The 15,000-nt window shown below is 46.0% G+C and overlaps 1 protein-coding gene across 1 annotated transcript in view; it reads right to left on the bottom strand.

Moving 5' to 3' along the window:
- Positions 1-7,166, bottom strand: part of sema3bl (sema domain, immunoglobulin domain (Ig), short basic domain, secreted, (semaphorin) 3bl) — a 57,895-nt gene extending 50,729 nt beyond the window's left edge. The window contains exon 1 of the mRNA XM_056598366.1: positions 6,851-7,166. Within this exon, the coding sequence (XP_056454341.1) occupies positions 6,851-6,956 (106 nt within the window). The 5' untranslated portion in view covers positions 6,957-7,166. The remainder of the gene's footprint in view (positions 1-6,850) is intronic.
- Between the last annotated feature and the right edge of the window lie 7,834 nt (positions 7,167-15,000).

Below are 15,000 nucleotides of genomic sequence, written 5' to 3'. Positions count from 1 at the left end.
TGTCTGTCTGTCTGTCTGTCTGTCTGTCTGTCTGTCTGTCTGTCTGTCTGTCTGTCTGTCTGTCTGTCTGTCTGTCTGTCTGTCTGTCTGTCTGTCTGTCTGTCTGTCTGTCTGTCTGTCTGTCTGTCTGTCTGTCTGTCTGTCTGTCTGTCTGTCTGTCTGTCTGTCTGTCTGTCTGTCTGTCTGTCTGTCTGTCTGTCTGTGTGTGTGTGTGTGTGTGTGTGTGTGTGTGTGTGTGTGTGTCTGTGTGTGTGGCCGTGGCCATGTGTGTGTGTGGTCGTGTGTGTGTGGCAGTGTGTATACGTGTGCCTAAGGGTGTGTATTTGTGTGTTATGAGCGTGTGCGGGTGAGAAAGAGATCAACTGTGTGTTGTTGTTTTGGGTATGTGTGAGGGTGTTTGTGTGTTTGTGTTGGACTGCACATTGCTCCATTTCTCACAAGTTTTCATGCTATTCTTCTTCTCTTCTGTTTATTTCTCTCCCTTTCTCCCTCGCTTTCCCTCCTTTCATGTCTCTGGTGAATACCAGAAAAACAACAAAAGCTGGAATAAGGATGTTTACCTTACTGAGGGGAGAGGATGAGGAGAGAGGGTGAGGAGGGAGGGGGAAGGGGAGGAGGTTCTCATGGTAGAACAGAGGGGCTTTGGAACCCGCGTCCTTCATCTTTCATATAACCCTGGCATGGCAGCTCACTGACCCTACTGTCAACAATGCAAGCTTGTATCTGCCTGCCTTTCAACTCTCGAACCCCCAAACACACACAAGAAGAATACGTACAAAAAAAGAGATGGACGATGGAGACAATGGAGAACAGAAAGTAAAGCAGCTCAAACCACGTTAACACAAGACAATGGATCAATAGAAAAACACACAAATACGCACTAGAATAGAACAGAGTAATAGTGTTAAATTAAATAAAACCAATTAATAAGACATCAGAAACCAAGACAAAGACGAGTAGAGTAACAAAAAGAAAAGTAATAGAATAGAATAGAATAGAATAGAATAGGATTTCAGAAGGGCTGTTGAGGAGTCAGTGGGGGTGGGAGAGGGGTGGTCGGTCTATCTGCGGGACAGGGCCCAGAGTACAGAGTTTAGATAAATAGTTGAACACGGCCCGGGACCTGGGGCCCCCCCTATAGTGAGGGGCCTCTGCTGTGATTTGTACTGTTCATGTTAAAACAACGCCATCTTTGTGGAACCCTGGGCCGGTTCTGGTTTCTTGCACATGCACACACACACACACACACACACACACACACACACACACACACACACACACACACACACACACACACACACACACACAGGCTAACGCACACAAACACACTTATACACAGAGGCACACACACACACACACACACACACAGAGGCACACATACCTACATGCATACATTCATACACACATGCCAGGCCACACACACGCACACACACATAAGAAGCCCCACTAATAATGCACATAATCAAACAAATGTAAACAACTTCCCTCGGTTGAATTTGGCTTTGTTCGCACATGCACACATCGGCTTATTCACACCAACACTCACACACACATACACACACGCATACAAATACCCACTTAACAACACAAACACATCTACATACGTGTTAGGGCTAACATCACCCCATCGCAAAGACTTGACCGGGACAAGAGGAAAGGACCACAGGATACTCCCATTATACACACAAACACACACACTATACAAACACACTCGACGACACAAAGCAACTCTCTGTCTGGTTCTCACACACACTCACACACAAAATCACACGCACAAACACACTCTCAGACACAAAGAGTAAACACAAACTCACAGATATACACACACACACACACACACACACACACACACACACACGTACAAACGCACACACACACACACACACACACACACACAAACACACACACAGCGAATGCCTCTCATACCGTAGAGCAGTAATCTAGATGGCAGTTGGTCAAAGACACATTGTTGAGGCCCCGGAACACTCAACCATGGCTTCTCAAATAAACCACATGTCTTTCACCGTTCAGGTTATACCCTGTCCATCCCCCTCTCTTTTATCTATGTATGTATCAGGATTTCAGTCCTCCAACTCCCCCTCTCTCTCGCTCCCTTGCTCTCTGTCGCTCTCTCTCTCTCTTTATCTCTTGGTCCCCTCTTTCATGTTTGCGTCCATCATTCTCTCCTACCACGACCTTCTGGCTGTCCTTCCGTTTGCTTTGAGTCCTTTTTTCGTAAGGTCCTATTCACTCATCTCTCTGTCGCTCTCTACTCATTCATCCATCCTTCACTCTTGCTCTCCTCCTCGGTCTCTTGGCTGCCCTTTTATCCGCCCTTCATCGGTATGTGTCCCTCTCTCTCACTCTCTCTCTCTCTCTCTCTCTCTCTCTCTCTCTCTCTCTCTCTCTCTCTCTCTCTCTCTCTCTCTCTGTCTATCTCCCTCCATTCATTCCCTCTGGCTCTCTCTCGCTCCGTTTACTCTGTTTTCTGATGTTTGACATCTGCGTGGCCGCCGCTTTGCCATCTCTTTCACACGGCCGCCATTCCCTTTCACTTTGCTCCCTCCTACGCGCTTCCACTGCCTTTTGGGTTTTCCGCTGCTTTCACCCATTTTTTCATCTATCAACCCCCTCTTCCTCGCCCAATCCCTCCTCTCTCTTTTGTCATCGTCCAATTTGTTTTCTTTCTACTCTGAAAGCCCTCTCCATCCCTTATTCTGCGCTCCACTTGCATCACTTTATCACTCTGCTGCTGTTTAATCCATTCTCTCGTTAACTCATTAACTATCGCTTTTTGTTCTGACGTCGTTTCTCCCTCAGCTTCGACATCTGCTGATTGATAATGGTGGGATCTTCGTGCAATATCCGTGTGCGACTTACCTTGGTTTTCTCTGTGTCTGTCTTTTTAATATACTAATACTTTGTTCAACTTGACATGCATGGACACACAAACACCCATGCAAACACAGACACACAGACACACATGCACAAACACACACACACACAAACACACACACACACACGTACACATGTATACAAATACAAACAGAAACACATACACACACACACACACACACACACACACACACAAACACACACATCCTTGGGGTCAGTAGGGTGGACCTTGACAGAAACAGGGATGACAGCACTGAGGTGTCCACTGTGCTGTCTGCAGCTCTGTCAACAAGTCTGCATACCAGACAGATGGTCTCTATCTGTCTCTGTCTCTGTCTTTGTCCCCCTCTCTCTCTCTCTCTCTCTCTCTCTCTCTCTCTCTCTCTCTCTCTCTCTCTCTCTCTCTCTCTCTCTCTCTCTCTCTCTCACACACACACACAAAAACCCACACAAAAAACATCTCTGTCTCTCTCTCCGGCTGTTTTGAACCCACTGACTATTTTCTCGAAGTCAAGCAGGTGTTCTCAATGTCTTTCTGGGTTTCGTTGTTTATTTAGAGGTTATTTGTCTTGGAAGCAGAATTCAAAAAGCTCTCCAAAATAAAAGTTTTGAAATGGAAGGAGGGAGGAGGGAGGCAGGGAGGGAGGGACGGAGAGGGATGTAGGGAGAGAGGGAGGGAGGGAGGGATAGGGAGGGTGGTAGGGAGGGAGGGAGGGTGCAGAGAGAGAAAGAGAAAGAGAGAAATAACAGAAGATCACCGTAAGGGAGGAGGGAGAGACTGAGGGAGTGTTGGAGAGAAATAAAAGTGCAAGGAAGAAATACAAGCGACGGAAAATGATACATTGAAAATGACAAAAGATGAACAAAGAAGAGAGAGAGGCACAATAAACGAAGCAACATAAGAGGAAACTGGGAAATGGTACAAGAACAGTACAAAGAGATGAATGATCGAACGAAAAGTGAGGAAAACGCCCAGCATTCCATGTAGCCATGGTGACACAACACCCTGCTCTGCCAAGCGATTCCCCCCCCCCCCCCCCCCCTCAGTCCTGTCCCTTGTGGCAGTTGGGCCACAAGGACAAATGGAACCCATCAACTCTCTGGCTTTACACACACACAAAATAAATCTCTCTCTAAGTAGCCACACTTTGGGTGAAATAAGTGTTGCTAATTTGTTGAACCAGTAGAACGCTGGTGTGTGTGTGAGTGTGTGTGTGTGTGTGTGTGTGTGTGTGTGTGTGTGTGTGTGTGTGTGTGTGTGTGTGTGTGTGTGTGTGTGTGTGTGTGTGTGTGTGTGTGTGTGTGTGTGTGTGTGTGTGTGACTGTGTGTGTGTGTGTGTGTGTGTGTGTGTGTGTGTGTGTGTGTGTGTGTGTGTGTGTGTGTGTGTGTGTGTGTGGGTGTTTGAGTGTGTGTGTGTGTGGGTGTGTGTTTTGAAGGAGCTGATGAGTGACAAGAAGAGGAAAAGAGGAGAGAGGAAGAGCTTAGAGGATAGGAGGAGAGGAGAGAAAAGGAGAGCAGAAGAGGAGAGGAGAGATAGGAGGTGACTCCTCTGTGAGATAATTGAAATTAAAGATGAAGACGACGCAGAGAACTAGCTGTCTCCCATTCACCTGGACTACTTCCTGCTAAACGACTCCTACTAATTGAATGGAATGAGATAAACGTCTCTTCCTGTTTCAGATTGACCCCTGGAGATCTCAGGGTAATCCAAACAGCCCCTGGGGCTAGAGAGGGTGTGTGTGTGTGTGTGTGTGTGCGTGTGTGTGTGTGTGTGTGTGTGTGTGTGTGTGTGTGTGTGTGTGTGTGTGTGTGTGTGTGTGTATGTGTGTGTGTGTGTGTGTGTGTGTGTGTGTGTGTGTATGTGTGTTTGTGGGTGTGTGTGTGTGTGTGCATGCGTGTGTGCTTGCAGGCGGGCGAGCGGGTGGGCGTGTGTGCGTGTGTGTTGTAGGCCCAGAGCTAAACTCATTCCTAGATGCATAAACACATAGCTGAATGCGTAACTGTTGAAGCAGACAGATACTTTACTTTGAGATGTATATTTGGTATTTGAAACAAGGGAGACGAGAGGAGAAGGGGAGGAGAGTTCATGAGAGGAGAGAGCATGAGGGGAGAGGAGAGGAGGAGGTGAAATGGGAGTGTAGGAGAGGAGAGGGGAGGACAGGAGGTTAATATGTAAAACAGGGGGCTAATTAGGGGTAATTATGAGGTCAGTGCAGAGGTCCTGTCGGCAGGAAGATAGGAGAGACCTAGCTGGCCAGAGAGAACAAAATGTCACCACATTCTGCCGGTTCTGAGGCTCCATTATCAGGTTTTAGAGGACAGGTTAGTTTACAGATGGTTCACCCTATGATTACGGGTCCCTAACAAAAGCTTAGTCTGCAAAATATTCAACTTTGATAACATTTTGTTTTTTTTTGTTTCCCAAATTCTTATTATTTTTTGATCATGTACTTGTTCATTTATTTATTGATGTGTGAGCTGCTGGAGTGTTTCTCCAAACCTCTTCAAAAATAGTCTTGAACTCCTTCAAGAACACGTCAACGCTTCTCTCCCTTGCCCCTCGACACAACGCAATCTAAATGTCACCAAGTTTATGTTATTATTCATTTAAATTGAGTGATTGTGGATATTATTTGGACTTTCGTTCCCTTCCTCAGAACCTCTGATTTTCATTTCTTCATTTCTCATTTCTGTCTTCACTCCCACTTAAGCTTTAAGTCACCAGATGGGAAAGGATATCTAGGGTGGTTTCTGTCGGGAACGGCGGAATGACCAAGAGGAAATCCTGCATGATATCTCCTCACTGATGATGATAACAGACCCGCTTGCTCCCTCTGCCTATAGGCCTACCACAGGTCATACAATGAGTCACAGCCCATTCCGCTACACTGCTTCGCCAAAACGGCTCCTTTTCCTCTATGTGTATTATCTACCCGACAGACGCCTATCCTGGTTGTTCAACCGTGTGATTGTTGAAAACGAAGGCGACATACGAAGAACAATTGGCTCAGCTGCGTCATGCGTCAAGGATGGAGCGAGGGATATAGTGTGTGTGTGTGTGTGTGTGTGTGTGTGTGTGTGTGTGTGTGTGTGTGTGTGTGTGTGTGTGTGTGTGTGTGTGTGTGTGTGTGTGTGTGTGTGTGTGTGTGTGTGTGTGTGTGTGTGTGTGTGTGTGTGTTTGCTTGCGTGCGCGCGTGTGCGTGCGCTCGCGTGGGCACGTGTGGTGTACGTGTACCCATCAAATGAGAAATGAGAGAGGGAGATACTTAAGGAGACATTGAGCTGGCGAAAGTGATGGAAAAGAAAAGTGTGTGAGAGAGAGAGAGACTAACTACTAGATTAACCCTTAAGACTATAGTATTTTACCCTAAAGTATTTTATTTCATGTAAATTATCCCCCGTGTGTGTGTGCTGGGTAGTGGAGCTCCCGCCTCCGCTGCCGTTCCTCATCAGCTTTTACAAGGAGCCAGAACACGGCCAGTGCCGTCCGGGTCCGACCGCAACAAGCGCAACCGTTGCCAACAACCCCTCCGGGTGACACCCTGCCTGCACGGGGAAGGTGCGCAAAGCTGGGAACATGCAAATAAACCCATGCGTAAATCCTCCAACGATATAGCCACCGATACGCACGCATTCGTGGAACACTTTGGAGACTAGAAATAACTGGTAAAGTCTGAGAAAGAAGAGGCAATCAATTGAAGGGTTATCTTGCTATCCAGGGGAGCATCGGCATATGAAGTATACTGTTGTATTGTATTGTTATTCTCTTCAATAAAATCGATCAGCTCTGCCACCTGTGTGTGCGTTGTCGAACACGCACACAAAATCTGACCACGAGTCAGATTTGTGTGTCACTTTCCTTTGAATGGGTTCAAACTCAGTTTGCGTTTACTTAAATCGGCATCAAGAGAAGGAAAGAACATAACGGTGCATTTAATAGGTTCATTTTATTACCTTTGAAGGACAGCCTAAGTCGGGGGACGTTTAATTTGGTGGCGGAGACAGTGGCCAAGAGCAGCGCCGCGAGAACCACTCTGAAGAAAGGTGTAAATCCTGTCATCCTGGCAAATCAACCACTTTTTGGCTGATTATAAAGGTGTATATTCCCTGAAGGTTTAAAAAAAATCTTGAGGACGAGGCACCTTGCCTCCACGGACTGAGGGAGTGCGCGCTGTGTGCTTGATGCGCGGTGCGCGTTGTTCCGAGATCGAGCCTTGGAGTTATGAGCTGCTCGCTTCCCGCTGCTGCTCAACACCAAGCTGTAGTTACTGCTGATGATGAGAGAGACTACAGAGAAACAGAGAGAGAGAGAGAGAGAGAGAGAGAGAGAGAGAGAGAGAGAGAGAGAGAGAGAGAGAGAGAGAGAGAGAGAGTGCAGATAATTGGAGCTACACTGCCCCGCCTTGACGAGAGAGAGGGGGGGGCGGGGAGAGATGGGGGGAAAGAGAGGGGGGACAAAGGTAAGCATGCCTAAAGAATTCTTAACAATAATAACAATTGCCGTTGATTTAAATTACACACACACAGAAAGTGCTGGGTTGTTTCTGTAACCACATTGTTGGGTTGATCGTCAATTATGCAACATTAATGTGTACAGAACCCTTTAAATAAATCCCAGTTATTGATGAATGAAATGTAGGAAGTTACAGTCAAATAACTTGCTTGCGCTCGAGTTGTCAAACTGAACGCCATAGATTAGCTTTTTTTGGAGTGATCTGATTTATGGGGTTTTCTTCTGATCGTAATTGGGCTTTTTGAGGAATGGATGGGGGTTTCTTGCGATCTGGTTTGGCTGGGGCTTTCAAGCGACCTGATTGGTTGGGGTTTTCAAGCGATCTGATTGGATGGAGTTTTCAAGGGGTCGGACTAGCTGTTTTTTTCAAGAGAGACCTGATTGGCTGGGGCATTCGAGCAATCTGATTGGCTGGGGTTTTTGAGAGACCTGATTGGCTGTAGTTTACAATTGTTCAGACTAGCTGGGGTTTTCAGGCGATATGATTGACTAGGGATTTGGAGCAATCAAATTGGCTGGGATTCACAAGCGATCTAATTGGCCGGGGTTTTGGAGCGATCTCATTGGCTGGGGTTTTGAAGCAATCGGATTGGCTGGGGTTTTCAAGCGATTGTACTGGCTGGGATTTTCACATGTTTATGGATGAAATGAAAAAATGCCCTATCCATCCTTTCCCAAAATTGTCATTGGTTAGTTAATCGAAGAATTATTTCGTAGGGAGCATGGGGTTGGTGAGATTATGCAAATTTATGTACCGTATACCTTCTATTTTTTCAATGCTATCATCGCTTTCCACCATTGATGTTTCCCTTTTAGCGTGGCCTCTATCTCCAAGCTGTGTTTCAAAGTAATAATAAAACAGTTTGGTCTTTCTCTGTTTTCACCCTCCCTCTTTCTTGTCTCTCTCTGCTCCCGTCCCGCTGACCTTGCTCCTCCTCCCCCTCCTCCTCCTCCTCCTCCTCCTCCTCCTCCTCCTCCTCCTCCTCCTCCCCCTCCTCCCCCCCCCTCCTCCTCCTCCTCCTCCTCCTCCTCCTCCTCCTCCTCCTCCTCCTCCTCTTCCTCCTCCTCCTCCCACATCCCACACAGCTCAGGCGCTCGGGAGGTTTAATTAAGCCGAGGACGGCTCATCTCACCACCTCCCTCCCCAGACTCCCATTCATCGGCCTGCGTGGAAATGAACGCGGAGGTCGCGGCGGGGCAGGGGAGGGTCATCCTCAACCTCGACACACCGGTGGGGTCGCAAAAATGTTTCCAAAGTCTTTTGGAAGCATCGGGCATGTGTACCGGGAAAAAGCACTTCAGTGGCAGAAAGAATAGAGGTGAAGTGGGGGGGTTGGGGGATTTGGGGGGGGGGTGGGGGGTAGCTAACAAGTTCAACAGAAGGAATGTGTTAGACACTTGAGATAACAACAGCCACCCTCACTTTCGCAGAGGGCTGTTTGTGTCCGAAAAAACCTAGATACGGTATTCATTTTTAATACGTATGCCATCACAAAGTGCAGACAGTGCACCCTGTCTCTGCGCAAGGCTGGCACTCCACATAGGACTGATGGGCCTTAAGAGCCCACTGCGGTAACTTTGTTACGTTTAAAGCATTTACTGCCATGGGCCAGGAGGTTGTCTGAAATGGCTTTCAGTTTCTTCTCCGTTCACTGGAAAAAATAATAGACTGAGTAGAAAATAACTTTGTCTAGTCCATAGGAGAGATATACTATAGACGGCTTTCCTCTCTCGCTCTCGCTCCTCTCTCTCTCATAACTCTCTCTCCCTCTTACTCTCTCTCTTTCTCTCTCTCGCTCTCTCTCTCTCTCTCTCTCTCTCTCTCTCTCTCTCTCTCTCTCTCTCTCTCTCTCTCTCTCTCTCATGACTCTCTCTCATGACTCTCTCTCACTCTCTCTCCCTCCCTCTCCCTCTCCCTTTGACCTTTCTCCATCATCCTCTGTCTCGTTCCCTATAGACAATACCCCCGTTTATCCCAAAAGTGGTACTCACCAAAACCCAAATTTTCCCCAAGGTTATCTTCTTGAATCCCACCAGAAGGCCCTACAGTCTCCTCATAATTACACCCTACCTCTCCACCATCCATGGGTTCTGATTGGATGAACACACTTATTCATGCAAGTTGTCTGATTGAATTGCGCTATCGGAGTGAGGCGGCTGTTTTTCCCCAAGGAGGATCCCCCGGAGAATGGATTATGTTCACGAAGCTGTCGGTCGGGATGAAATGTGAGGCTGATGAAGGGGCTCCTTGACATTGCGTCACTTTGACCAATCACATGAGAGCCCCTTCACAGGGGATGTGGGATGGCAGCGCTGCAGAACCGATGCGTTCTCCACGCGAGAGGCAGAGCTGGAGTGGCTGACAGACAGAGGACACTTCTGGAGGCCAGGCAGGCGGTGTGAGAGAATGTGTGTGTGTGTAATGTGTGTGAGTGATGTGGCTGTGTGTGCATGTGTGAGTAATGTGGCTGTTTTGTGTAATGTGTGTAAGTGATGTGGCAGTGTGTGTGTGTGTGTGTGTGTGTGTGTGTGTGTGAGACTGATGTGGCTGTGTGTGTTTGTGTGTGTGTGTGATGTGTTGTGTGTGTGTGTGTGTGTGTGTGTGTATGTTTGTCTGATGCATACAGTTTGTGTCTTTTTGTAAGTGTGTGTCTTTGTGTGAGTGTGTGTGGGGATGTGGTGTGTGTTTGTGTGTGTGTCTGTGTGTGTGTGTGTGTGTGTGTGTGTGTGTGTGTGTGTGTGTGTGTGTGTGTGTGTGTGTGTGTGTGTGTGTGTGTGTGTGTGTGTGTGTGTGTGCGTGCGTGCGTGCGTGCGTGCGTGCGCGCGCGCGCGCGCGTGTGTGTGTGTGTGTGTGTGTGTGTGTGTGTGTGTGTGTGTGTGTGTGTGTGTGTGTGTGGTGTGTGTGTGTGTATTTCCCCAGGAGGTATCATCAATGTTTCATCATCCCCTTTAAAGTCTCAGAGAGAGAGGACAGGCGGAAAGAGGGAAATCTGTGTACTTCACTTCCCATCATTGTGAATCGAGAATTGATAAGAAAGTCACTGTCATTTAATCACTACTGAGGTTTCCGAGACAAATGTATAAGTCTTATTGAAATACATATAGAAAAATACCAGACAATTTTAAATCTAAATTATTATGCAAACTAAAAGCTAAAGCAATGGCAAACCGGCAGAATAAGAACAGTGTTACTATACAATAGGACAAAGCAGGGAGCGTAAGTCCACAATAACACTCAACAAAGCTTTAAAACTGTGATCACAAAGAGGTTGTGGGTGGATATAAATAAGATAGGGGTCGAGTTGAGGAGAAGAGAGCAGGAGAGGGTAGAAGAGAGGAGGGGAGAAAGGAGAGGAGAGGGGAGGGGAAAGGAGGGGAGTGATTTGACATCCATCTCCAGAGAGACTACCCTGCAATCCATTACATGTGATAACTCCTTCCTCTACAGGTGGGGGGAGATGGGAGCGACAAGAGGAGAAGCAAGGGACACAGAGAGAGAGAGAGAGAGAGAGAGTGAGAGAGAGAGAGAGAGAGAGAGAGGGAAAAAAAGGAATTAGGGGAGTATTCCATAGAGACCTGCAACTCTGTATCATGAACTTCTTTGTGTGTGAGCGTATGTGTGTGTGTGTGTGTGTGTGTGTGTGTGTGTGTGTGTGTGTGTGTGTGTGTGTGTGTGTGTGTGTGTGTGTGTGTGTGTGTGTGTGTGTGTGTGTTTCCCCTGAGTGGACAGGGTCCTGTGGGTCCCGGGCCCCAATTTATCCTGATTATAAAGTGACCTTAGCACTGACCAGTGGCCAGGCACACACACACACACACACACACACACACACACACACACACACACACACACACACACACACACACACACACACACACACCCACACACACACACACACACATCATTTTAAAAGCTTCCTGATGCAGACCTGACTACGGCAGATCCACCATAAACAAATGAGAGAATATACTCCAGCGGTTTCTTTATCTGCTGCATCTCCAGCCGCATAGAAAGAATGAAGTGAGCATGATAAGATGTTTCTGGTTCAGACTCACCACTGGCGCTCGAGGCCGCCGTCGGCCTCGCCTGGCCTCCTCCTAGACTCAGCCGACCTCCTTGAGAAGAAGCTGAGGTTGGTTTGGGCCTCCTCCTCTGTGTTAGAGAGCCTTTAACAACCCTCTGGCCGTCCCAGTCCCTGCCCTGGTGTGTGCGGATGCAGGATTGATAACAGATGAAGCCTCAGACCTTAAAGTCTAACATGTAAGGATCCTTAACTGCGAGGCCATCCCCCCCGACCCCCGTACGACCTGAGAAACACACAGAATGACCCCAGGATGACCCCCACTGACAAATGACAAAAAAGGGGAAATATCGTTTCAAGTGATGATGGACCTTTCTGGAAATGTCATTGTGAAGACTTCAGTCGAGATAAATTATGTACGGGCAATAACACATACATTATATATGTATATCACTAGTTCATTTTATTAAATCTGTTGTATGGTGTCTGCAAAATAAAGAATACGCTTCAAGTCAGGTCAACATGCTTCTTTAGATGCAATTTCAATTAAATGAATGTCTTGTCTTTTTACTGCAAGCTGTAAATAATCTAAATGACTTTATAATGCTGAGGGTTCCTCCCTCTACAGCGACAGATCCCTGTCTCTGATTTAGATGTTTTTCCACTAGACTCCCTCGCACACATCTTCTGTGGTTTAGCAGCAGAGCTCAGCAGCTGAAGGAGAAAAAGCATCTTCGTAACACTGTGTGTTCACACACACACACACACACACACACACACACACACACACACACACACACACACACACACACACACACACACACACACACACACACACACACACACACACACACACACACACATTAATGCGCTTTCTAAACACACACATACACACAGAAATGCAGATACATACACAAGGAGGTACAATGTTAAAGTGTTCCTTAAATCACTGCACTCTCTCGGACCCACACACACACACATGCACACACTCACAAACACACACTCTCACACACACAGAAACACACAAGGTGATATGTTTAAGGGTTCTTAAAATCATGTAAATTATTTATGTGTGATGCTATCTTCTAACGTACACACACACAAACTCTCTTTCTCTCTCTCTCTCTCTCTCTCTCTCTCTCTCTCTCTCTCTCTCTCTCTCTCTCTCTCTCTCTCTCTCTCTCTCTCTCTCTCTATCTCTCTTTCTTTTAATCGTGCTCTCTCACAGACATACGAACACACACACACACACACACACACACACACACACACACACACACACACACACACACACACACACACACGTAGATACCATTCTAAGTGTTCTTAACATGTAATTCACTTAAAGATATTTATGTATGATGCTATCTTCTAACATACACATACACACACTCTCTTTCTCTCTATCTCTCAATCGCGCTCTCTCAAAGACACACACACACACACACACACACACACACCCACACACACACACACACACACAAAAACACACAAAGAGATTCCATATTTAAGTGTTCTTAACATCATGTAACTCACTTAGAGATATGTATGTGCAATGCTATCTTCTCTAACCCACCAACACACACACACACACACACACACACACACACACACACACACACACACACACACACACACACACACACACACACTCACACACACCTTCACTAGAGCAAATCCCAGTAATCCTCCAGTGATCTGTCCTGTCTTCACTGACATCTATGTTTAAATCATCCAGCATCCTTGCTTTACTCCATCCACTCCCACCCACAGATAGTACATCAAACACCCGCCTACACACACACAAAGTGCCCATCCGACCCATCTGACAGACATCAAGGTAACAGATGGGGAACATATTTGGAAGGGCATGTGAAGCGTGTCTTCAAAGACTGGCTTCTGATGTATAAAAAATATATAATAACAAGTGTGATTTTCTTGTCTGAGAAATGTTTTATTATTTCAGAAATATCAATTCATCATCATCAACAACATAATCCGCATCATCATCATCATCAAAATCATCACTGCAGGCAAATATAACAAAATAACTAATGAAAAAATTAAAGAGAACACTAGAACACACTAAGTCCACTAACATTATATCGTTTTATAAGATTATCAGACTGTACTTTAACTGTAGACAAAACACTAGGCTATGTGTGTCATGTATTATCCTATTGCTACTCAAGCCTTTTTGGTCTCTGGACCAAATGTGTAAGTAATTACCGCAGAAGGTCCTTCAGCCAAAACGGTCATTCGTTATCTTGCTGTTATTCATCCTATTCCCTTCTCAACTTCCAACTTTCCATCAATCATTCTCTATCGAGCTTTCCTCATTTGAACCATTTTAGCATAATTTTGAGAGGAAGCTTTTTAGGGAGTTCACTTTATCATAAAACAAAACAGCCCAAAAAAAAAAAAAAAAAAAAAACAGCAAAACAATCAACTGTTTGTTTGAATGAAACCTACGTTCAATGTCGTTGCTATGTCGTTATGTCGAAATAGCACTTTTTTAATTGGTTGCCCAATAGTATGTCAAAAGCAGGACCTCATAAGCTAACTGTTTAAACTCACTGCTTCTATTGACAAGTCTGATCAGCCGTCATGAAACATTTATTGACTCTTGTTAAATGAATATCACTTAAAACATTTGAGAAAATCTTGACCACCAATTACCATTTCAATACATCGTTCAGACACATCGACAATAACAACAATAAAAGGTCAAGTTGTTTGAGTGTGCCAAAGTGGAGCCAAACAGTCTTAGGTAATATAAATATGAAGAGAAAGCAATCTTGGGTCCAATGGGTCTGGACAAGGTGATGATTGTTCTGTAGCTCCAACAGCACGCCAAGGTCACGACCCCCATGCTCGAGGTCATGACCGCTGACACGGCTGATCAGTGATGATGTCACACACACACAAGCACACACTCGTACACACACACACACACACACACACACACACACACACACACACACACACACACACACACACACACACACACACACACAACACACACAACACACACACACACACACATATATAAACACACATTTAAACACACAAATACAAATACACACACATGCACACACACAATGAAATGCATACACACACACACACACACACACACACACACACACACACACACACACACACACACACAACAAACAACACACAACACCACACAACAACACACACACACACACACACACACACACACACACACACACACTAACCCACACACACACACACACATATTGACCAGGCTATAGGCCTGACGTGACCCACAGATCACCGTGCCAACGATATATTTGTTTTTTCTTTCCATCCTGAAAAACACATCCATCACCACTGTCATGCTGCCCGGCAGAGAGACAAAGAGAAACAGAAAAAGAGAGAGAGAGAGAAAGAGAGAAGCAGAGAGAGAAGCAGAGAGAAAGAGCATGTGTCTCTATGAAGAGAGACTATGCAGTGACGGCAGCTGAGTGATGAGCACAATGTGTCAATATTTAGCTATGTTCAAATTTAAGAGATGCCATGGGTGGTCTTCAGTGTCTGCATGTGTG

The sequence above is a fragment of the Gadus chalcogrammus genome, chromosome 1, assembly GCF_026213295.1.
Source record: "Gadus chalcogrammus isolate NIFS_2021 chromosome 1, NIFS_Gcha_1.0, whole genome shotgun sequence".
NCBI lineage: Eukaryota > Metazoa > Chordata > Actinopteri > Gadiformes > Gadidae > Gadus > Gadus chalcogrammus.
This window is presented reverse-complemented; position numbering and strand designations above follow the sequence as displayed.